General features: G+C 37.6%; 1 protein-coding gene across 1 annotated transcript in view; it reads right to left on the bottom strand.

The window, feature by feature from the left end:
* Positions 1-20,531, bottom strand: part of LOC121378310 — a 35,801-nt gene extending 15,270 nt beyond the window's left edge. The window contains exons 1-5 of the mRNA XM_041506418.1: positions 20,482-20,531; positions 13,954-14,004; positions 7,020-7,073; positions 3,323-3,400; positions 941-1,003 (exon numbers count right to left, since the gene is read on the bottom strand). Of these exons, the coding sequence (XP_041362352.1) occupies positions 941-1,003; positions 3,323-3,400; positions 7,020-7,073; positions 13,954-13,966 (208 nt within the window). The 5' untranslated portion in view covers positions 13,967-14,004; positions 20,482-20,531. The remainder of the gene's footprint in view (positions 1-940; positions 1,004-3,322; positions 3,401-7,019; positions 7,074-13,953; positions 14,005-20,481) is intronic.
* Between the last annotated feature and the right edge of the window lie 3,308 nt (positions 20,532-23,839).

Here is a 23,839-nt window from a genome sequence, read left to right as displayed (position 1 = left end):
AATGTTATGTTAATTTATTTATTATTCACAAACTATGATTTCGAGCAAATGTTAAATATCATTAGCTAACAACATTCGGTGATGTCAATTATAGTGACGTGGAATATGTCAATTTCAAAAACTGCGACTGTCGCAAGCTTGCAGCTGCTACATTGTATAACGGCTTGTGACGTCAGAAGTGTGCCATAACAGTTTTCATGGTATTGTTATAAACCAGGAAATAAAGATAGCGTGGGGAAAATATGACATTTATGTAACCATTTAGCATCGACCATATGAGTAATAAATAAATATATATATATATATACATATTGAAACACACACACACACAAAGAGTAGAATATCATTGGCTAGAACGCTGAATGGTTGAACATACTGCTACACTTGAACCAAACAAAGTCTCGGATTATTGTTTTAGTAAACCCTTTAATTCTGCATTAAAGGGTCGAATAACACTTGGGTAGAATATTAGCTTTCTTTTGCAAAACAAAAAATTACACTAGTCCCATCAGAAAAAGATCAGTGTAATAATAATATTTTGGTTGGATAAGTAATCTATTAAATTTTAACAGAGTATTAAATTTGTGTGTGTACAGTGTAACATCTCGAAACTGGATCTTCTGTAAACAACCCACAGCAATCAGCAATGCCGTTGTGATTGCCGTGGAGTTTTTCATTCTCCACGGCACTTTTTTTGCTGTGGACTATATTAGAAATTGTTTTTCCACTGTTTGTTTTTTGCCTTGGATGTTTTCTTAATTGCAGGGGTTGTGTAAACTGGAATTCAATGTGCTCTAGAAGTGTCGTTAAAAAAGCCAAACTTTTCAATACAATAAATGAAGGTAAAAATGGAAATTAATTTGAATGCACAAGATATTTGAAATAAAACAAAAGTAAACTACAGAAGAAGTGGAAGCCCTCCTGTTATAAAACTGTTTACCTGCTTCATCATCTGACTTCAGAAAATCATGTCCTGGACGATCTTGGAAATGCTCATTACAATCTAAAATAAAACAGAATATAACTGTTATAGATGTTTGTTGGTCATCAAGTAAAAAGCTTGGACACTTTACTTCGCTCAACAGCATATTCGCTGAATAGCAGAATCGAAACAACCTCAAACAACCTACTTGCCCACCTGCAGTGTACAAATGTGTACGTCAAATCTGTATGTGTAAATCGCTGCAATAAGCTACTGTATATTATGTAATCAGTTTTATATGTGATATTTAAATATGTTCTATGGATCACTGATCTGAAATAAAATTCTATTATTACTATTATAGTCGAAGACAGTCACTTTTTGCACCCTTGTTTTAGCTTCGTATACAATAAATAAAAGATATCTAACGGTAATTTTTTGATGTGATATATTTAACAAAAGGTACTTTTTATTTCTTTCATCTTTTAAAATTTAAACTTAATATGTTGTCCGGAATTATGAAAAATAAAAACATACCGACCTGTAAACAGCGTCGTTTGCTGGTTATAGAATTTTGACAGGAGTCAAGGTTAGTCGACTAGTTTAATGTGACGAAGCATTGTAATATTACAGCTAATTTTGAATTTGAATGACATCAGTATTCCAGTGACGTCACTTTACATTTCCTTACAATAACACTAAATTGGGTACATGACATTTCCGTTTTCAGAATGCTGGAAAAATTCCAATGCAAAATTGCTGTTGAATTTTTTTTATTTGAACATTGTTAATACACCTGTATGTGAAGAAAATCTTGTGATTAATGTTTTTTACCTTTCACGAAATATGGATTTCACATGAAATTACGGTAAGATATGCTATATTTATTGTGTATGAAGCCAAAATAAGGGTGCGAAAAGTGACTGTCGTCGACCTTAGAATGGATTTGTTTTACTTCCACATTGTTGATTGTTCACATTAACTGATTGCAATATATTTTGTTGCACGTATCGTAGCTGAAACATGTAGAATAATATTTCCTTAAAAGTTGTATTCGTATTTTTTGTTGTTAGGTAAACGTAGTGCACAGGGCACTTTAAGTCAATACTTTTCTTAACTTTTTACATCCCTCCGAACTAAGGTGAATGCAGTTTAGGACGTCGATGGTAGCATGGGTCCCTGCATGGTGATTTGAAGTACATGTACTTAATAATTAAGTAATATTAGTATATTTTAAAACTCCTTTGTAATTTTATTAGTTGAAGAAACTTTTTAATTGTTACTTGAACCATAGTTTAATACATTTAAGTTGTAACAAGCATTCTGAGAGTACTGCTAAAAACAATATATACATGTCCCCTACCGGGCCCAAACTAAATTTAGTATCGCCTAATTTCAAGAGCCATAAATCTGTGAAAAAAGGGTAAATTGCCTTAATAGTCAAACTTTATCTGTAACAGTAAATAATAAAGCTATATATAAAATGTCAGCTCAATATATTGAGGCATCGTGAAATAAAAGTATATAGAAAACAACTTTTTTTATCTCCTAAATTCATGGGTCATAAGTATGTGAAAAATGTGTAAATTGACATAAAAGCCAAACATGGTCTGTAACAGTGTATGATAAAACTATACAAATGTGATCTGTAACAGTATACATGTATGATAAAACTATACAAAATAGTTCAGCTTGGTAGCTTAAAGCATTGTGAAAAAAGGTCCACAAAAGTAGATGTGGGACAGATAGACAGACGAAACCTATAATATTCCTCTCCGAATGGGCCAAGCAGGGGACTAAAAGCCTGCATATTATGACAGCATACACAAAGTTCATGAATGGGTGCATAGGCATATATATGGGCCTCCCATTTTTGTAAGGGGGGGGGGGGGGGGGGGGGGGGGGGGGGGGGGAAGAGGGCAGGCTGGTTTTTGCCTAAATCTGAATAACAACATTTATTCACATTAGCATTGCTACCAAACAGCTATATAGGGCTGCAAATGAATCACTATGCAGTTTTACATGGATTACAACTAATTTTGATGGTAGAATGATGGAAATACATGGTAAAAAGGTCTCTGTTTAGCATATTTTGCCAGAATATCTCTATCTTCTTTGCTCGAATTTGAGGTTTCACTCCAGCACTAGAGGGGCAGTTGTCTCCACCCCCCAAAATCCCGTTTCGTGAATGGGAAAGAATAGATGTACTAGAAAGTTGAGAAAAACATATGAAATAACAGACCTCAAAGCAAATGTGAGTAATTTCACCCCACTATTTATAACGAATAAATGTAAAAGTAACTAAATATTAAACTAAGGTGAATTAATAAACATGGCTTTAATTATAGAGGTACATATAACAGGATAAGACAAGAAAATGTTCTTGTTACAACAGACTACCTTTTCCAACTGTAGCTTTCGCCACCATAGGTTCGGCTTCCTCATAAAAGCCTTCATCTTCCCTATCGTAAGGTAAATCTAGAATAAACAATAAAATAGGTTTTCAATACTCTATGCATAATATACATCACATTATTGGACAGCAAATTTAAAATAGCCTTAAGGATTGTCTGTTATTTCTTTTACGTTCATCAGGGTATGAACAACAAAAATCAGTAATTAAATTTGAATCATATTTGCTAATAATAACACTAAAACTTGTTACTTTATTCTGAATTATTTTTGGTCCAAAAACAATAATGCGCAATAAGACAACTTGCCTCTATAAAATTATGTTCCCTGACGATGTAACTTTTACATTCGTTGAGAAATGAACAAAGTCACGTTATAATATTACATCTGGACTGGGACCAATGGGATAACGTTATATTGTAATGAATGTAATGACAAATTAATTATATATATAACTTATTGCATGAGGGGGAGTGCTGTATTAAATTTATGAAACGAGTTTGGGAATTATTTCATTCCCCGAGCGAGTTAGGGAGTAGGAACAATTCCCAAATGAGTTTCATAAATTTCATATGGTACTCCTGCGAATGTTATGTTAATTTATTTATTCACAAACTATGATTTGGAGCATATGTTAAATATGATTGTAATTGCTTCATAATCGTTAGCTAACAATATATATATATAAAAATTAACACCAAATACATCTTTAAATTATTGCTTCTTTTAAAAGTTTTTAATGTAGTATGGTTCGGAAGAAAATACCATCCAGTTATGTGATGTATATCAGTGCATGCCATAAAATCTACCCAATAAAGAACATTAATATATAATGATTTGTTACTTAATCTATTTATTTGTAATCATATTCCACGTTAACAAAGTTTATTTGTGTTGACTTAATTTATCAACCACTTGATACATGCTTACATTCACTGAAGGCTCAAGTACATCTGTCTTGGGCACATTCTCAGATGTGTACAGGATGGGAGGGGGGAGAGGCGCAGGGTTGTTGGTGTGGTTAATAAGGCTATAATTAGAGGGGAAAAAATTCAATAATAAACTCAAGACCTAAATATTTAAATTTATTATTACTTGAAAATAGAGCCGGGCACAGCCAAAACAAATGAAAACAAACGTTTTAGTACTCATGCCCCTGGAAGCCATTTCAGCAGCAGTAAGGAAAGGAAAGGAAATATTTTATTTACCGATGCACTCAACACATTTTATTTAGGGTTATATGGCGTCAGACATATGGTTAAGGACCACACAGATATTGAGAGAGAAACCCGCTGTCGCCACTTCATGGGCTACTCTTTTCGATTAGCAGCAAGGGATCTTTTATATGCACCATCCCAAAGACAGGATAACACATACCACAGCCTTTGATATACCAGTCATGGTGCACTAACTGGAGCGAGAAATAGCCCAATGGGCCCACCAATGGGGGATCGATCCCACACCGATCGCACATCAGGCGAGCGCTGTACCACTGGACTATGACCCGCCCACTCGATCGCACATCAGGCGAGCGCTGTACCACTGGACTATGTCCCGCCCACTCGATCGCACATCAGGCGAGCGCTGTACCACTGAGCTATGTCCCGCCCACTCGATAGCACATCAGGCGAGTGCTGTACCACTGAGCTATGTCCCGCCCACTCGATAGCACATCAGGCGAGTGATGTACCACTGAGCTATGTCCCGCCCACTCGATAGCACATCAGGCGAGTGCTGTACCACTGGACTATGACCCGCCCACTCGATAGCACATCAGGCGAGTGCTGTACCACTGAGCTATGTCCCGCCCACTCAATAGCACATCAGGCGAGTGCTGTACCACTGGACTATGACCCGCCCACTCGATCGCACATCAGGCGAGTGCTGTACCACTGAGCTATGTCCCGCCCACTCGATAGCACATCTGGCGAGTGCTGTACCACTGAGCTACAGCCTGCCTCACAGCAGCAGTAAGTGCCACAGTTAAAGTAAGACAGGGCTCACCCTGTTCACTGCCAAATCAGCCAATTGATAATATTTATGCAAAGTGGCTACAACATTCAGTCTTTGGATAAAACAATTTTCTTTAAATTTAAACATCACCACCAGAGCGCATTAATTTATTAATCATCAGCTATTGGATGTCAATTATTTGGTAATTTTGACATAGTCTTAGAGAGGATATCTACTACCTTGCTCCCCATTAGTAGCAAGAGATCTTTTATATGCACCATCCCACACATGATAGCACATACCACAATCTTTGATGTACCAGTCGTGGTGCACTGGCTGGAACGAGAAATAGCCCAATGGACTCACCGACAGAAATTGACCCCTGCAAATTGACTGCCCATCAAGCAAGTGCTTTAGCACTGGGCTACATCCCGACCCTTTCTTTAAAATAGCCACATTTTAATAATTTTCAAGGAAAAACTCTACATATCTGAAAACTGGCTAAATAAAACAAAAATTACTGAGAAAGCCCTGGTAATGGTTAATAGATATTATAAAAAGCCACGTTGAAACCTATATCCGGAAATATTCGGTTAAACATTCAAGTAAGATTAAAACATATACATTAGGTTAAGATGAACATTAATTTAAAAAATATATTTTTTAATTAATAAAAATAAATAAATCATTGAATAGCATAGTAATCAAAACATATACATGGCAGTTAAACAGTTAAACAATTATTCTGTGAGTACTGCAATACAGGTCTACTACCAGGCCCAACAAATTTTCTTATGTACTAAGTTAAAGGGACATAACTGTCAAAATGGGTAAATCGCCATGAAAGTAAAACTTGATCTGTAACAGTACATAACATTATTATTAATTTATAAAGATACACCCAAACTTTTAGGTCAGTATCTCAAGACATTATAAAACAAAAACATCCAGAAGTTTAATTTTCTTATCACTTGAGTTCAAGGGCCATAACTGTCAAAAATTGGTAAATCGCCATGGAAGTCAAACTTGATTTGTAATAGGGTCTCCACGAGCACAGGCAGAGTCTAGCTAGACTAGAGTCAAAATTCACAGGACTTGAGTACCCGTGCAAGGAAGAGTACTCATTTATTTATTTTCATCATTTTGCCATATATGCTTGCCGCTGGTTATATTACAGGGCTATGAGACATAGAGGGAAAAGAAAAGCCAAATGTCACAGTGTGGAATGCAATATGATGGGCCAGTGTATCAATGGCATGATTTGGCATCCATATTCAGCATTGGAATTAAGATCCATAATACTAGTCTACTTTATTCCTTAGTCTCATTATTATCTAGTGTCGGGTACTCGGGTCCGGGTCAAGTTTGACCCTCGCGTACTCAAGTCCAATATTTTGGACTCTTGGAGACCCTAATGGAGGGGAAACAAAAGTTGAATATATGTCATGATTTAGGCATCCATGTTTTTCACTGGAATTAAGATGCATAATCCTATTTTACTTTATTCCTTAGTCTCATTATAAGTGTCGGGTACTCGGGTCCGGGTTGAGTTTTATTTTGGAGGCCCTAAACCTTAACAGTACATGATAAAAGTATACACAATATCTCAAGGCACTGTGGGAAAAAACATTGGGAAAGATATATGTGGGACAGATGGACGGACTTAAGGACGGAGATGAAACCTATAGTCCCCTCCAGTTGGACCGGTAAGACTAACAAAATAATAACTTACAATGTTTACTTGGAAATGCTCTTCCAAGCATACTGTTGTGTCCCAGGCAGTTACCTAAAAAATAAAATAAAATCCATGTTTATAATACCATATCAAACTCATTTCTTATATACAGAGCTACATGTAGATGGTCAGCATGGAATGTGATGAAAGAGTTTATTTATTAATTAAACAATTAAATCGATGTTTAAAGTTAAATACATGTGTATCAAAATAGCGATAAGACAAAGCATTTATAGTTCATGCTGTAAGAGTTAAAGTTAGTTTTGATGTATTAATCACTGGCTATTTGATGTCAAACATTTGGTAATTTTGACATAATAGTTGTAGAGAGGAAACCCGCTACAGTTTTACCATGCTGTAAGAAATGAATTAAGACTAAAGCAGAGATTCCAGAGGGTATGAAGTGTAAACTTACGTACACTAAAATCTCGAAAATTAATACATAAATTTTTATAATTTTTAGAAAGATTAAAGTATGAGAACTGTTGTTTAAAATGTGTGAAAGTACATGAAATTGTGTGTTCAAACCCATAACCACCTAGTAGGGGCACTTATGATCTGGGCTGGGTTTTTTGTTTGTTTTTTGTTTTTTTAACATACCCTCAAATTATTTGCTGGCAAAAAACTTGCACAGTAAACAACTAGTGAGGCGGGATTTAGCTCAGTCGGTTGAGTGCTCGCCTGAGGTGCTTGCATCACAGGATCGAACCACCTTGGTGAATCAATTCAACTGATTGGGTTTTTTCTCATTCCAACCAGTGTACAAACCACAACTGTGCTTTCCCGTCTGTGAGAAAGTGAATATAAAATATCCCGTGCTACTAATGGAAAAATGTAGAAGTTTCCTCAGAGGACTGTGTCAAAATTACCAAACATCTGACTTGTACATGTATATCAAAGTACATGGTATGTGCTGTCCTGTCTGTGGAAAAGTGTCTATATAATATCCATTGCTGCTAATTGAAAAATATTGTGCTTTTCCTCTAAGACTACAAGTTAAAAATTATAAAAATTATCAAATATTTAATATCCAATAGCCGATGATTAATAAATCATTGTGCTCAAGTGGTGTCATTTAAACAAAATAAATGTTTTAAAAATTGGGTCTTGTTTAACACCACCACTAGAGCACATTGATTAATTAATCATCGGCTATTGGATGTGAAACAATTGGTAATTCTGACATATAGTTATCAAATGAAACCCACTACATTTTTCCTAATGCAGCAAGGGATCTTTTATATGCACTTTCCCACAGAAAGGAAAGCACATACCACGGCCTTTGACCAGTTGTAGTGCATTGGTTGGACAAATGTTTTAACCCAACTCATATAATTATACCTATAACATGAACTCTACTGTATACAACCCATCACATTTTTCTCAAGAATTAATCAAGAATATATGCATTTATTTATTTACATTTAATTCATGAAGAACAAATTTTTTTTACATCTTAATGTCAACTTTGAGCATTTTAATTTATGCTAAAAGATTATGCCAAAATATAGATTTTCCAGGGGACAATATTTTGAAATCTGAGGGAACCGGAAGTTGTTTCACATGGTTTTTACCTAGGTAACCAATTGTTCGGTTATGTGAATTATATTTGCGTAACCCGTGGGTTACCTAATCGGTTCCCTAAAAATTACGTTGAAATTATATTTTAAATACATGTACATAGTTTTTAGCTGAAACATAAAGTTAAAACAAATACAAAAGAAAATTTTTTACAACAACAAAAAAATGTCTTTAATGCTTGCTAAATAAAGTTAACAATATAAAAGAACTGAATATCAGCCCCAGTACTGAAACAAAATATAGGGGTGTAGCCAGACATTTTCTTAGCATTACGCACGTCAAAGGCGTGCTCGAGCGGAGATATTCGGGGATCCTCCCCCTGTGAAAATTATGAAAATCAGGACGCCTGTAGATGCAATCTGAGCCTTTTTGGAGGCTTTTTTTTTTTTTTTTTTTTTTTTTTTTCGAGTCAATTTTAAAAGGATATTTTATAAAACAATTACAGACAGCTTCTACCTATTCCCGGATTTTTTTTTTGCATTACACACATGTGTAATGTGCGCTACGCCTTTGAAATATATACATAATCATTTGGAGGGATTCCTTTTTGCCGTTTGCGTTTTCGAAATCTGAGGGAACCGGAAGTCGGTTCACATGGTTTTTACCTAGGTAACCAATGTTTCGGTTACGTGAATTATATTTGCGAAACCCGTGGGTTACCTGATCGGTTACCTCAAAATTATGTTAAAATTATATTTTAAATACATAGTTTTTAGCTGAAACATAAAGTTAAAACAAATACAAAAGAAAACATTTGACCAAAAAAAAATGGCTTTAAAGGAGTGGACAATTAAGGCATTTGGCCTGGTATGAATATTCAACGATATATAATGCACATTATTGGTTAACCTTTAGACTACTGGATTAATTTTTAACAAAAACCACGTTGAGTGGGTACAAGTTTATAATTTTTACTCACATATATTCACTTAAATTTTTCATAAATACATGAAATAAAGTTCATATATGAATCGGTAAGTATTATTTTCGTGTCTTTTTTTGTAATTTTTATTATTTTAGATCGGCTAATGGTCATTAAAATTAGGCAAAAAATCGAAAAAGTTGCGTTTACTTACGGGCATTTGTGGCCAGCTGTCCAGTATTTATGTCCATTATTCCCGATAACAGTGGTTTTCTGACCAGAATTTTTTGTTAAACCCGAACTACGATTCATATTGCAATATTTGGTAATTTTCGTTGTTGGTAAACGATCAAATTTATTATCAAATTAGCTGTTACAATCAGCTATCGATCCCTGAAAATTACCGCGACGTGCCGCCATTGTTGTCAAGCAAACATACTTGCCGAAAACCATGTTTTGAACAAAAAATTTCAAGGTATTTTCAATTGAAAAAATCAAAACAAAAACCACCATTTTGAAAAAAATTCTTTTTTCTATAATTATAATTCTGTTTCCGGGGAGTGTCGTGTGCAAAACGGCGGGAAATATGAATTGGGGAATGCACTGTATACAGTGTACAGTATATCGACTGACGTGACGTCGGGCGAGATATCTCGCCTGCAGTAGTCAGAAGGTTAATATCAACAAGTATAATCTTATAGTTAATTAATAAAACGGTTAAATGTTACGGCTATTATATATAATGAGCGCAGCCATTTTGTACCATCCTAATGAATACGCCCTCTGGCGAGCTGGTGGTTACGTAATACATAACGTGTCACGTCAGGAATTAGTCTTCGAACTGAAGAAACAAAACATACCTGATTTTTGCGGATGCATCGCAATGTTCTCAGCAACTTCTGTAATAATAGCCATCCCAGAAAGGCAGTAACAATTATATATTATTTTTCAATACAAAATAAACCACCATTGTCAAAGTGTTGAAATAACTATTATGTTTTGTACATAAATTAACCCATGTACTGAAATAATAATCGGAGTGTTTTCTTAGTTAATTGGTATTTTCTTTCCGTGGCCAGTACCCGTGGTTCCTGATTGGCAGGTGTATATTTAGACGGTCCCCAGACACTGTGTCTAGACGCATTAAAAAGACGTGTTTCTTTTAAGATCACAGGGTATTGTGTTATAACCGCACGGATACCCCTCTATTCGTAATGGACATTACCAGCCGCCCTGTGTTATTACTGCAAGTAATTCTGTAAAACCATTGCTTAAGTAGACTTTTCCATCTAAAATCACAAAACTGACCAATTACGTCGTCTTAAAGAAAAGAAAAGTATCGCTTGAGTATCTTGAGTGGTCATTTTTGCTCGAACGTACCCTACCAATAGGCCTAATAATATGGTTGTTGTTGGGTTTTTTTTTGGATTTTTCAAAAAAGAAAAATACTATAACTTGATTTCATTCTATTGATGCAAATTGAAATATATTTAGTTAAATAGTTTATTATACAATCAAGTCATTCATGTTGTTTTACAAGTCAGGTTGATGAAAGCGAAGCGCCTTGTAGTAAATTAGAGCGTTTGTTTACACTGTGTATAGAGCAGATGGACAGAGCTGACGTCACTTCGCCCCAAGCTATACCACCGGACGTCTCAAAAACAAAACAAAATGGCTGCCCCCAGTTAGCAGGAATAATCTTTTTTTTAATATTAATTCTAAAATTACGCGTTTTTCATTTGTTAAAGTGTCAGTATGTTTTGGTGGTCCGGGTATGCATCTTTCCAACACATAAGACTCTTGTTTGAGTTGACCCTACCTTTAATGCTTGCTAAAGTTAACAATATTATAAAAGAACTGAATATCAGCCCCAGTACTGAAACAAAATATAGGGGCATAGCCACAAACTTTCTTAGCATTACGCACGCCAAAGGCGTGCCCGAGCGGAGATATTCAGGGGGCCTCCCCCTGTGAAAAAGTTGAAAATCAGGACGCCTGTAGATCTGAGCCTTTTCGGAGGCTTTTTTTTTTTCTTTTTTGTAATCGTTTTTTCGAGTCATTTTTAAGAGGATAGTTTATAGAATAATTACAGACAGCCTCAACCTATTCCCGGATTTTGTTTTTGCATTAGGCACATGTGTAATGTGCGTAATGGGCGCTACGCCTTTGAAATATATACATAATCATTTGGAGGGATTCCTTTTTGCCGTTTGCGTTGGCTATGCTACTTTCACTTTATCGATGGTACTTCTATACTACAGTGACGTTCCAAATGTTGTTTTTTTTAAAGCTCAATATGCGATGTTAGTATTTTTCAATTTTTGTGACACTTTTGGATTCCTGTTTACGTTAAAACTGTTTTTAACATATGCAAAATTATAGCCAATCCAATATTATATCTACATATACACCTTTAAGAGATAAAATAGCAGTAGATAATTTAGCCGTCCCTAGTAGTCTGAGCACATTTCTTTAAAAAAAATAATAAAGTTTAGACGGGTCGCAAGTTACAACTGTTGCAATATAATGTTGTTTACTGGTTTTCTGCACATCAAGTATCTAAAATTCAGCCTAAAACATTTGTCGAAATATTAGTACTAGTAGTAGTATGTCTGGATGAATAAACTTCCTGTAATCGTGAAGTTTGCAAGTTTTAATTTCTGAACGTTTATAGGTCATGACGTAACCAATTTGCGGTTCGCGTAAATTGAATTTTGCGTAACCGACACGCAAACAGAACGGCGGTTCGCGTAAAATATTGTGCCTTGATTTTCTGAAAAACTATTTTTTTGTTATTCAAATCATACAACATAACATAATCCTGTCCTAATATATCATAACCGGCAGTAAAAATAAATATGCCGCACAACAGATTTATTTACTACTAGCCCACCTTTATACTTTATGTGAATTTGTTCAGCTGGGTTTTTTACCCGTTGCATGTTCATCCTATTTTATGTTGAAATAAAGTTAACACAATAAAGGTAGGCCTATATGTGCCATTTGTTACAGTGTGACTTTTTAAGTTTTGATCTCTAATATTGAAATAATGCTTTTAAAGGCTGACAAAAGCAAAACAGAAAGTAAATTGTTAATTGTACACATACCATTACTACTATCATCTCACAATGAACTTTGTAATTTAGTCTACCTAATACCATTGTGTTAACAGTTGGAAGTTGATAACCCCAGTACAGTGTTTGGTTTGTTTACCGACACCACTGGAGCACATTGATTAATTAATCATCGGCTAACATTTGGTAATTCTGACTCGTAGTCATCAAAGGAAACCTGATACATTTTACCTCCCCCCCCCCCCCCCCCAGTACAGTGAGTCATTTAAAGAATTAAAGGTCAAACCCTAGTCCCCCTCCCCCACCCCGCCTGCTACCGACTTGGATGGGCTGCTGGTGCTCCCTTGCACTGGCAGGTGGTCCCTCCCCCCCCCCCCACCTTTCCTGCCATGACAGGCGTGCGCTACAACAGCTTGTTCTGAATGTGCACGTAAAACCCTATGACCTGACCTGACCTAAACCCTAGTACCCAGTACTTTATTGATCCAAGGGGCGGAATCTAGCTCAATCAGTAGAACACTTGCCTAGTATGTCAAAGGTTGTGATATGTGCTGTCCCATCTGTGTGAAAGTGCATATAAAAGATCCCTTGCTACTAATGGAAAAATGTAGCGGCTTTCTTCTCTGAGACTATATGTCAGAATTACCAAACGTTTGACATTCAATAGCCAATTATTAATAAATCAATGAACTCTAGTGGTGTTGTTAAACAAAACAAAATTTAACTTATTTTAATTTTTCCAAGGTGTTTGATTATAATCAATATTATAGGCATCAATTAATTTGATTTCTAACACACCCGTTGGTGAGAACATCCTTCGTTATTTTTGACAATACGTATGGTGTTAACACACATATGTCCGATAACATTCCAATGACAACCTTCGAAACTTTCCTCGCCATTTTAAATTTGCTAAATAGTGGGAAGCAAGAAAAGTATTGACTTATGTGCGCACTGCACTGCACTGAGAGAGAGAGAGAGAGAATTCCTACTGGTCTGGCATTGCATACCTTTTTTCTGTCCACTTTCAAAAAGTGGGACATGGGTTTTTTCTTTTTTTAATATTCCGATTAAATGTATTTAATATGTATTTTAGCAAATGAAACAGCTGTGAGTTAAAAGCATGTTACCATGGCAGCAAACACAGAAGAATCTTTTAAAACCCATTTCTTGCTTTAGCCAGTGCACCACGACTGGTATATCAAAGACCGTGGTATGTGCCATCCTGTGTGGGATGGTGCATATAATAGATCCCTTGCTACTAATGGAAAAATGTAGCGGGTTTCATCTCTATGACGGTGTCAAAATGGTCCTGTTTGATATCCAATAGCCAATGTTTAATAAATCAATGTGCTCTAGTGGTGTCGTTAAACAAAACAAACTTTTAAAACCCATGTGAGGTTTTTTTACTTACCTGCCTGAGACATAATCGTGCTATATTTTATGTTGGACAGCAAGGTTATATCTGGAAATAAATAAGATATAGTCTTAAAAAAAGCAGGGAAATTTAAAATGCAAATGTCATTACCAATGATTGGAACAAAGAACAGCTTTTAAAAATTAGTGCCTAGGAAAGAACGTCCATGGCTGCACAACCTAACATCCAAAGACATAGAGACGAAAATGTGCATGTACAACACGCAGTAGCCCCACACACGTGGGAGGGAGGCATCCGCGATTTTGATACTTCACAGAGCGGTCAATAAATCTGTTTGAGTGATTACTACTTTCATTATCAATTAACCTTTATTCTTTGGATTATGCATTGTTAGTCTTTAAATTAGTGATGGGGCATCTACAACATGAGGAATTCCTTACGGCTACTGGCATGCTTCAAACTGGTAGAATTCAGCGTGATGTAGCCAAAATGTTCAATGTTTTGCCGTCTGTGATCTGCAGACTATGGAACAGATACCAGCCTCAAGTTCAGCCGACACATGTTTCGCTAACGTTCGCGAAGTATTTGATTGCCATACTAACACCCACCCTTCCCCATCCGCCAGCTTTACAACCTCGTGACACCTGCTCGATTTGACACGGTGTAAGCAACATGCAAAGTGAACATTTGAGCCAGTGTATGAGGTAATCCCGAACGTTAATCTTATATTGGCAGCTGGCGGATCAAGTGTTTGCAAACTCAAAATAAACAGGGGCCATAACTCTGTGAAAAATTGGTAAATCGTTGCGAAGGGTGAACTTGATTGGTAACAATACTTGATAAAGCTATATACAAAATTTCATCTCAATATTTTCAGGCACTGCGAAAGCAAAGTCTGGAAAACAAATTTGTGTAACTCCTAAATTCAAGAGCCATAACTCTGTGAAAAATGGGTAAATTGCCACAAAAGTCAAACTTTATCTGTAAAGGTACATGAAAAAACTATACACAACATTTCAGTTCAATATCTCAATGCATTATGAAAAAAACCCACCCGGAAAAATATATTTTAGACAGACAGATGGACAGACAGTCAGAGAGAAGGATGGAGATAAAAACCTATAATCTGCTCCTGTTGGACCGGTAGGGGACTAACAATCATTCTGAGAGTACCGCTAAAACAATACATAACACCTACCAGGCATCAGAGTTCAAGGGCCGTAACTCTGTTAAACATGGAGAAATTCCATTTTTGACGGAGTTATGGCCCTTGAATAAATTATCATGAAAGTCAAACTTGATTTGGCCGCAACACTGTCAAAATGGGTAAATTCCCATGAAAGTTAAACTTGATCTCAAACTGTACGTGATACAGCTATATACACCCGGTGCCCTCTATTGTATCGACATAAAGTGGGAACCTTACCATAGCCCTAAATTTTACTAGTCCTAAACTTTAAAAGTAGTCGGGAAGGGAGAGAGTCAGGCGAATATTTTATCCAGAAAAAAGTAACCTTTCTTTTAATACTATTAACATGTAAAGAGAAGCGATAATCCAACTGTAATTTTCTATAAACCTGGCACTCCTACACCGAATGTATCCACACAATCCATGTATTACACCATATAAGTCTCCTTCATTTTGCTCATTGGACACTTGACACATAGCTATGCTATCAACAGGTTTATTGTGTATGGTCTGATAAGGTCCGAAAATACTTTGTTCTATGGTTTCATATTTTGCCTTATTTGGCCGTTCGGTTCCTAACAAGATGTCATCCAATCTCACACCTTTTGTTCTTTCACAAATGTTTAGTTCATGTTTTTTTCCCATTTCCTTACATATGTTGCATAGATAATACTGCATAAGAATATTTTGGGGCTACCAGAATATGATGCTGGGCTACCACAATTTAGGTACCTGGTAGCGTTGGGCTACCAGAATATGATGCTGGGCTACCACAATTTAGGTACCTGGTAGCGTTGGGCTACCAGAATATGATGCTGGGCTACCACAATTTAGGTACCTGGTAGCGGTGGGCTACCAGAATATGATGCTGGGCTACCACAATTTAGGTACCTGGTAGCGTTGGGCTACCAGAATATGATGCTGGGCTACCACAATTTAGGTACCTGGTAGCGGTGGGCTACCAGAATATGATGCTGGGCTACCACAATTTAAGTACCTGGTAGCGGTGGGCTACCAGAATATGATGCTGGGCTATACCACAATTTAGGTACCTGGTAGCGGTGGGCTACCAGAATATGATGCTGGGCTACCACAATTTAGGTACCTGGTAGCGGTGGGTTACCAGAATATGATGCTGGGCTACCACAATTTAGGTACCTGGTAGCGGTGGGCTACCAGAATATGATGCTGGGCTATACCACAATTTAGGTACCTGGTAGCGGTGGGCTACCAGAATATGATGCTGGGCTACCACAATTTAGGTACCTGGTAGCGGTGGGCTACCAGAATATGATGCTGGGCTATACCACAATTTAGGTACCTGGTAGCGGTGGGCTACCAGAATATGATGCTGGGCTACCACAATTTAGGTACCTGGTAGCGGTGGGTTACCAGAATATGATGCTGGGCTACCACAATTTAGGTACCTGGTAGCGGTGGGCTACCAGAATATGATGCTGGGCTACCACAATTTAGGTATCTGGTAGCCCGGTGGGCTACCACTAAATTGAAACATTTTTCCAACCCTGATGTATTTATAAACATATTTACTACTAGGTGACAAGGATATGTGCTGCACCATGTATCTGATCGACAATTTTGTGTCTTTTTTTGTTAGTTTTTCTTCAATTTTCTACAAAAACCCCTTTACTCTGAGTTTTTCTTTCATTTTATTATCACTTTACGTTTTCATTTTCAAGTATTCTGTACAACACAGCCTTATTTCTTCATCATGTATACTCTTCAGATTCAGTGTTCTATCCAAACAGTTTAGAATTTTAGGCAAATCTTCAGGACTTCATGGAAATGTCTAGACACTTACCATTTAGTGTGACTTGGCTAGTAGTATAGAATAAAGTTATTCTGAACAGTTATCCAGCACCATTTTAACTGATAGGGAAGCTTCGGAGAATAGCCCTGTCTGGTCTTTCTTTGGGATTAATCTTTACACGTTTTTCCCACAGATATTTCCATGGAATATCATGAATGTTTTAATACAGTACCTTGTATGCTGGTATGGTTGCTAACATATCACAACATTATCTTGGAAACCTTGACCTTTCGGGTCTAGACACAGACATGCACTTTCCTTGTGTTGTTTGGTTTTCTGAGGCGGAACCTGGTGGGGTCAGGGCCCCCCTAAATTTTGTGATAGTTATAATTTTATAATATTTTAATTTTAATTTTAATTTTTTGTTTTATGATCCCCCTCCAAACCTGGATCCGCCACTGGTTTTCCATGATGTTTTGTCATTAACAAATTCACTGGGGAACAGGGTTGTCAGAAAGGTTAATACAACAATGTCTACAACAGTTAAGACTTATAGTTTTGTAGTTTTACACTACATACTAGTAGATATGGGGCAGGGCAACCTTTAGCCCGAGTACTCTGACTGTAAGAGAGCTAGACGGACATTTGGACATAAACACGCTCTCATTACAGTCAGAGACCAACATATGTCTTTTTTTGGCAATTCCTGACTACCAGACGGTAGGCAACGAGTCCCGCTCTAATACCACAACAATCCTATGTTTGACGTCAAACACCTTTACATCAATCATTTTCGAGTTAAGTGATACAAAAAAATCCACATATTAATCACTAATACACTTACTACAGAAAGAAACCCGACAGCACCCACATTCAGCTACGCTTCGTGACACTCCGTCGCAACAATTGCAAAGCTCGGCGATCTATTTCGAGACGTAGACCACGTGATCGCGCACTGGGCGATTCCGCCTTGTGCAGCAGTTACAGGGGCCGTCTCATATCAAGCGAAGTTACAACATGGAAGAGTTGGCTAATGCCGTTTTGGATGAATTTGGATTTCATTACGTCATTAAACCAAAACAATTACACATTATTGATTCCATTTTGAATTTGAAGGATACATTTGGGTGTTATCGACAGGATACGGCAAAAGTATGTGCTACGTACTGCCTCCTCTTATGAAAGATAAAGTAAGTAGTAATTTAATTTGATTATTTTATGTTTTATGAATTAGTCATTAGTACAGTAGTAGAGTGTGTGTGTGGGGTTTTTTTCTTCAACAATTACGTAACGCTCTTGAGGGGATGGGGTATCATAAGATGTATTCCGAGGCGTTAAGGGGAAGGATGGCAATGCTTGTTACTGCAAAATCAAAATTGAATCGTGCATAGCTCATTCGATCTTTAAAACTTATCTTATAGTTGTTTTGCTATTCAGATCAAACTAAAAAATATTGAAATTTGTTTTGTTCAACGACACCACTAGAGCACATTGATTAATTAATCACTAGCTATTGAATGTCAAACATTTGGTAACTGATATGAGTATTGGAGAAGAAACCCGCTACATTAGCAATGGATCTTTTATATGTACTTTCCCACAGGCCACTGACCAGTTCTGGTGCATTAGTTGGAACGACAAAGAAATCAATTGGTTTAATGGATCCATCGAGGTTGTTCGATCCTGCGACGCGAACACTCAAACGACTGAGCTGAAACCCACTCCCTAAGAAATATGCGGAAATGACTCAAATGTGAAACTGTGGTGTAATATCTCATTAAAAAGCAAAAAGAAAAATAAAGAAGAAAAAGGCGGTAGGATACTAGTAAATTAAGTAATAAAAATAGTTCAAATTTTGTTTTGGGTTGGTTGTAAGTATTCTGTTTGCTTAATAACTAATTTCATATGAACGATCGTTTTATCCAAGCAAATGTAGGCTAAATCACATATATGTATGGTAGTTAATAATTATTGACAATGAATTAACCTACGTAGAACACAGCCCAATTGTTTTCAACAACTGAACAAAGACCGATTCTGTAACACAATACTCAATGATCAGTTGTAGACAGGAGTTCCGTCATAGTAGACAAGCTGACGCCTAGGGACCGATGGCGATGAGTTTCGCCGTATGCATGTATGGCCACAAATGACTGCCAGGTCCGATGTCGGGAATTAACCTGCTTATATCAGTTTGATGTTCAAGTACGCTACCACGATTTCTGATCAGGGCCACAAACTGTACTCAGAACGAGAGGGTGTGTGGGAGTTTTAAAATGTAGAATGTAGCCACAATTAATGAGATTACCCATCGATACGCATTGGCAGTTAACAGTACGACAATGATATTTGTCGCTGATTTACAAGTTCTTTTTTGACTGACGATTTGTTTATGAAAATAATAACCGCTTGATATGAGACGGCCCCTGTAACTGCTGCACAAGGCGGAATCGCCCAGTGCGCGATCACGTGGTCTACGTCTCGAAATAGATCGCCGAGCTTTGCAATTGTTGCGACGGAGTGTCACGAAGCGTAGCTGAATGTGGGTGCTGTCGGGTTTCTTTCTGTAGTAAGTGTATTAGTGATTAATATGTGGATTTTTTTGTATCACTTAACTCGAAAATGATTGATGTAAAGGTATTTGACGTCAAACATAGGATTGTTGTGGTATTAGAGCGGGACTCGTTGCCTACCGTCTGGTAGTCAGGAATTGCCAAAAAAAGACATAGGTTGGTCTCTGACTGTAATGAGAGCGTGTTTATGTCCAAATGTCCGTCTAGCTCTCTTACAGTCAGAGTACTCGGGCTAGGCAACCTTTAGATATGATAAAGTAGCACTGACGTTGACGAAAGTTTCCGTTACAATACCGTAACTAGGCAACCTTGTCTACTGTATTTTACACAATCAATACGGTTAAAATTGCAATAGTTAAAAATATTAGTTGTGGATCTCATAAAATGATCAAGTCAAATTAAAACACTGATACTCATGCCATTGTTGAAGTTCAAAGTTAACAGGTAACCTAACACCAAACTTGAATATCTGATCGAATTCAAGATGGCGCCGTCACTTCATGAGATCTGTGCTAAAACTAGAAAAGCACATCTACCAGGACATATGGTGCTAAACAATTTACAACACTAAAAAGCAGAACTCAATGCCTGCAGAGATGAAAGGTTTCTACTAAATGTTATAACTTTAAAATAAAAAAACCTGAAACATTAAATCATATTTTTAAAACAAGATACTGCGCTCTCACTCTCAGCCTTCCTTTCTCCTCCACTGTAGACCTTTTTCAGTGTTTTAAAACTGTTGAAAGATTTATACAAAATACAAGAGTTAGCCTAAATGCACACATCAATGTTTTCTTTTAAACGAAAAACAAACAATATGCAAAGTTAACACCTATTATGTAATACCAATAATATCCATTTGCGCTTTCACCTGTAAATTTATATATTTAGTCGCTCATTAAAAATAATCTACCTACCTGTTTTGGAAACCATTGATATATGCTATATTATGACAAGGAGCACGTAGGCCTAACATCAAATAGCCAATCACTGGCAATAATATAAATAGAGTATGGGGGAAAACATATTACCTGTCTTTCAAAATAGAGCTGGAAATGGGCGTAACGAAATATGCTATTTTATTTATACTGTAACGAGGATCATCGGTTTCAGGCGTGTGTCCAGGAGGGGGTTTCGGGTGTCGAACCCCCTCCCCCTCCCCCCAAGCAAAATGTTTTTTCACTATATTTTCCGGGGGAGTATCACTCAACCCCCCCCCCCCCGCCCCCCTCTTGGAGCGTACGAGACAGGAGGCGGTGGGGCAAATCCTCAATTTCGGGTGAAAACAATAAAAGATTTTCTGCATAAATGAGCATGCTAAAAACCTTTTCAACATGGGTTTTTTTCATCATTCTACTTAAAATATTAGCCTACATAATCCATGCGTGTTTCATTTGCAACCCTATAGCTGTTTGACAGTATAATGATATCATAATTAAATATGAATAAATATTGTTATCCAGATTCGGGCATTTTCGTTTAATTCGGACAAAAGGCAGCCTGTCCCCCTACAATAATGGGAGCCCGTACGTCTTATGTGGACACACTATAACCTTCGTTCGGCACGCCACGAGCCTTACCTACCTGGGTTTTGCATAAGTTTAATGTTATGAGTCAGATCGAAAACAATCAGACTAAAATTACTGTGGTGTCAGATTTAAGAAAAAGTTTTCATTTTAGGCATAGCAGCCATACACGGTCTCCGTTTGGTCACTGGAAATAAACAAAGAAGTGCCCTCTCACCCTAATCTCCGATATAATACGTAGAAAATAGTTGACCTATAGTCCGTCCCACAGGGAACGCCTTTTTTTCATACTATGAAATTTACTTCTGAGCCGATTGATTTGTAAATTGCACACAAAAATAGTATTTTTCTGTTATTTCCAAAACACTTTTACGTTTCTTCTTACGTCAAACCACACTGAAATTATTTACAAAAACAAAACAACAACAACAAAAAACACAACATTTTTACAGAACATTTGATGGGACGGACTGTAGTATTAATTATCACTGTTATCTAACCCAGGTTTTTTTCAAAACTCAAAAGGCTATAGTCTCCCGCTGACCTACTTCTTTAACCGTGTCACGTGTGGGCTTTCCAGATAAATACTAGTAGTACATTTAGTAAATAACAGGCTGCAGGAGAAGATTATGTGCGGTTAACCACAACTGTCAACAAGACTAGTCCGCTCGGGTAGACTTTCAAACTCATTTAAATATTTTCTAGACAGTCTGCGCACGAGACTTATATCACAACCACCAGACGATCGATCCGTTGTGTGCTAAATGAGCTATTTTTAAAAGAAGGAAGGACATGTTTTATTTAACGACGCACTCAATACATTTTATTTACGGTTATATGGCGTCAGACATATGGTTAAGGACCACACATATATAGAGAGCGGACACGCTGTTGCCAGTTCATGGGCTACTCTTTTTGATTAGCAGCAAGGGATCTTTTTATATGCACACAAACAGGACAGGGCCGTACCCTGACCAAAATCCATAGGGGGGGGGGGCACTAAATTTTATAAATAATTTTTAACATACTATAAAGATTAAACATTTCTATGCTATTACTGGAGATATATATAAAATAAAAAAAAGGACAAGATTCTCGGGGGGGGGGCAGCTGCCCCCCCTGCCCCCCGGAGGGTACGGCCCTGCAGGATAGTACATACCACGGCCTTTGTTACATAAGTTGTAGAGCATTGGCTAGAACGAAAAATAGCCCAATGGTGCCACCGACGGGGATCTATTTTTAAAAGCGTGATATTGTGATGATTCAAAGTTATCGTTTGTAGTCATAATAGAAAGAAACACTAATGTCAAATCGGGTAATAAGCGTACGAGACGGGGCGGGTAGGCGGGGGTTCAACTGCCCGCCGTGCTGGAGCAAATCTTCAAATTCTGGCAAATAGGATAAAATTATTCGGGCAAACTGAGCTGGCCTGAAACCTTTTCACCATGTATTTCTATCGTTCTACCCACAATATTATCGTTCCAACCAGTGCACTAATGGTGTCGTTGAACAAAACAAACTTAACTTCTACCCACAATAGTGAATATTAGTTGTAATCCATGTAAAAAGCGTAATGATTCATTTGCAACCTTATACAAGTATATAGTTGTTTGGCAGTAACAAGTAGAATAATACATTCGTGTCCGTTAGATACCGGTACTATTTATCTTACAACTCGTGGTTTAAAAACGTATCAAACTCGCTTTCGTTCGTTGGATACATTTTAAAAGAGTAGTCTGCTGTTTGACTGTGATTATTTCATGACAGACGGCTTTGAAGTGTTTGTTTAAATCAATATCCTGAGAGAAAGAGGTGTCGAAACACACACACACACACACACCCCCCCCCCCCCCCCCCCCCCGCTCAAGGCGAACAATTTTTTGTCAGAAAGCAGCTCGGCTAGCCAGCAGAAAATACTTCAGAATAGCCCTAGAAGGGGTCAATGTATCTAAATTTTCGTGGGAGGGAGGGCCAGACCCCCCACCACGAACTTCGCGCCTGCGGCGCTCGCAGTGTCGGGCTTCGCCAGACGCCTCAACCCCACCCCCCTGCAAAATTTCCTGCGCACGACCCTGCCTTTTTAGGATATGTTGCCCTCAGGCAGGCAAATGTGCATTAAAAAGTCCACGATCCCACTAATATTAACCACTAACTATAGCCACTAACGTTATATAGAAACATATTGCGTAAATAATTGCGGTCTGTGGCCATCTTCAGCACTAGAGTTCACGCACAGACCGTCCGCAGTAGAGTTCATGCCGCTGGGTTATGTGCACGTCGTCCTCTTTGTACCCGTGACGTCGCAATCCCTGTAGTAACACATCTGGGTTGTGTTCAGCCAGACCGAGCAGAAAAACGTCCGCTAGACTGGTTAATGCGCTTCACGTTAAACCAAATGGCTACGTCTGGAACCAATCAAATAGTTCCCGAACGTTAGCACTATCCCACAGACAGGATAGCACATACCACGGCCTTTGATATACCAGTCGTGGTGCAACCCAATGGGCCCACCGACAGGGATCGATCCCAAACCGACCGCGCATCAGGCGAGCGCTTTACCACTGGGCTACGTCCCGCCCCCTAACAACTGGCAACTCATTTTGCGTGCCCCTATCCACTAAGGTTCAGGCACGCCCACCCCGGATTCAGCCTCTGACTTCGCCAGTGACCGACTCCTAACAGTGGACGTCGTAGTATTTAAAACTAGAGTGAATCACTATGATATCATATAATAGACAACAACAATTGAGATGGACCCATATTTAAATTTACCAACAATGGAGCTTCAGAGAATGGAACCAGACATTATTCACGGATGAATCAAGATTTTGTGTGCTATTTGCAGACGGTATAAAGCGTGGAT

Source organism: Gigantopelta aegis, chromosome 8 (assembly GCF_016097555.1).
Source record: "Gigantopelta aegis isolate Gae_Host chromosome 8, Gae_host_genome, whole genome shotgun sequence".
In the NCBI taxonomy this organism is placed as follows: domain Eukaryota; kingdom Metazoa; phylum Mollusca; class Gastropoda; order Neomphalida; family Peltospiridae; genus Gigantopelta; species Gigantopelta aegis.
The sequence above is the reverse complement of the archived record's forward strand: the minus strand, read 5'-3'. Positions and strand labels throughout refer to the sequence as shown.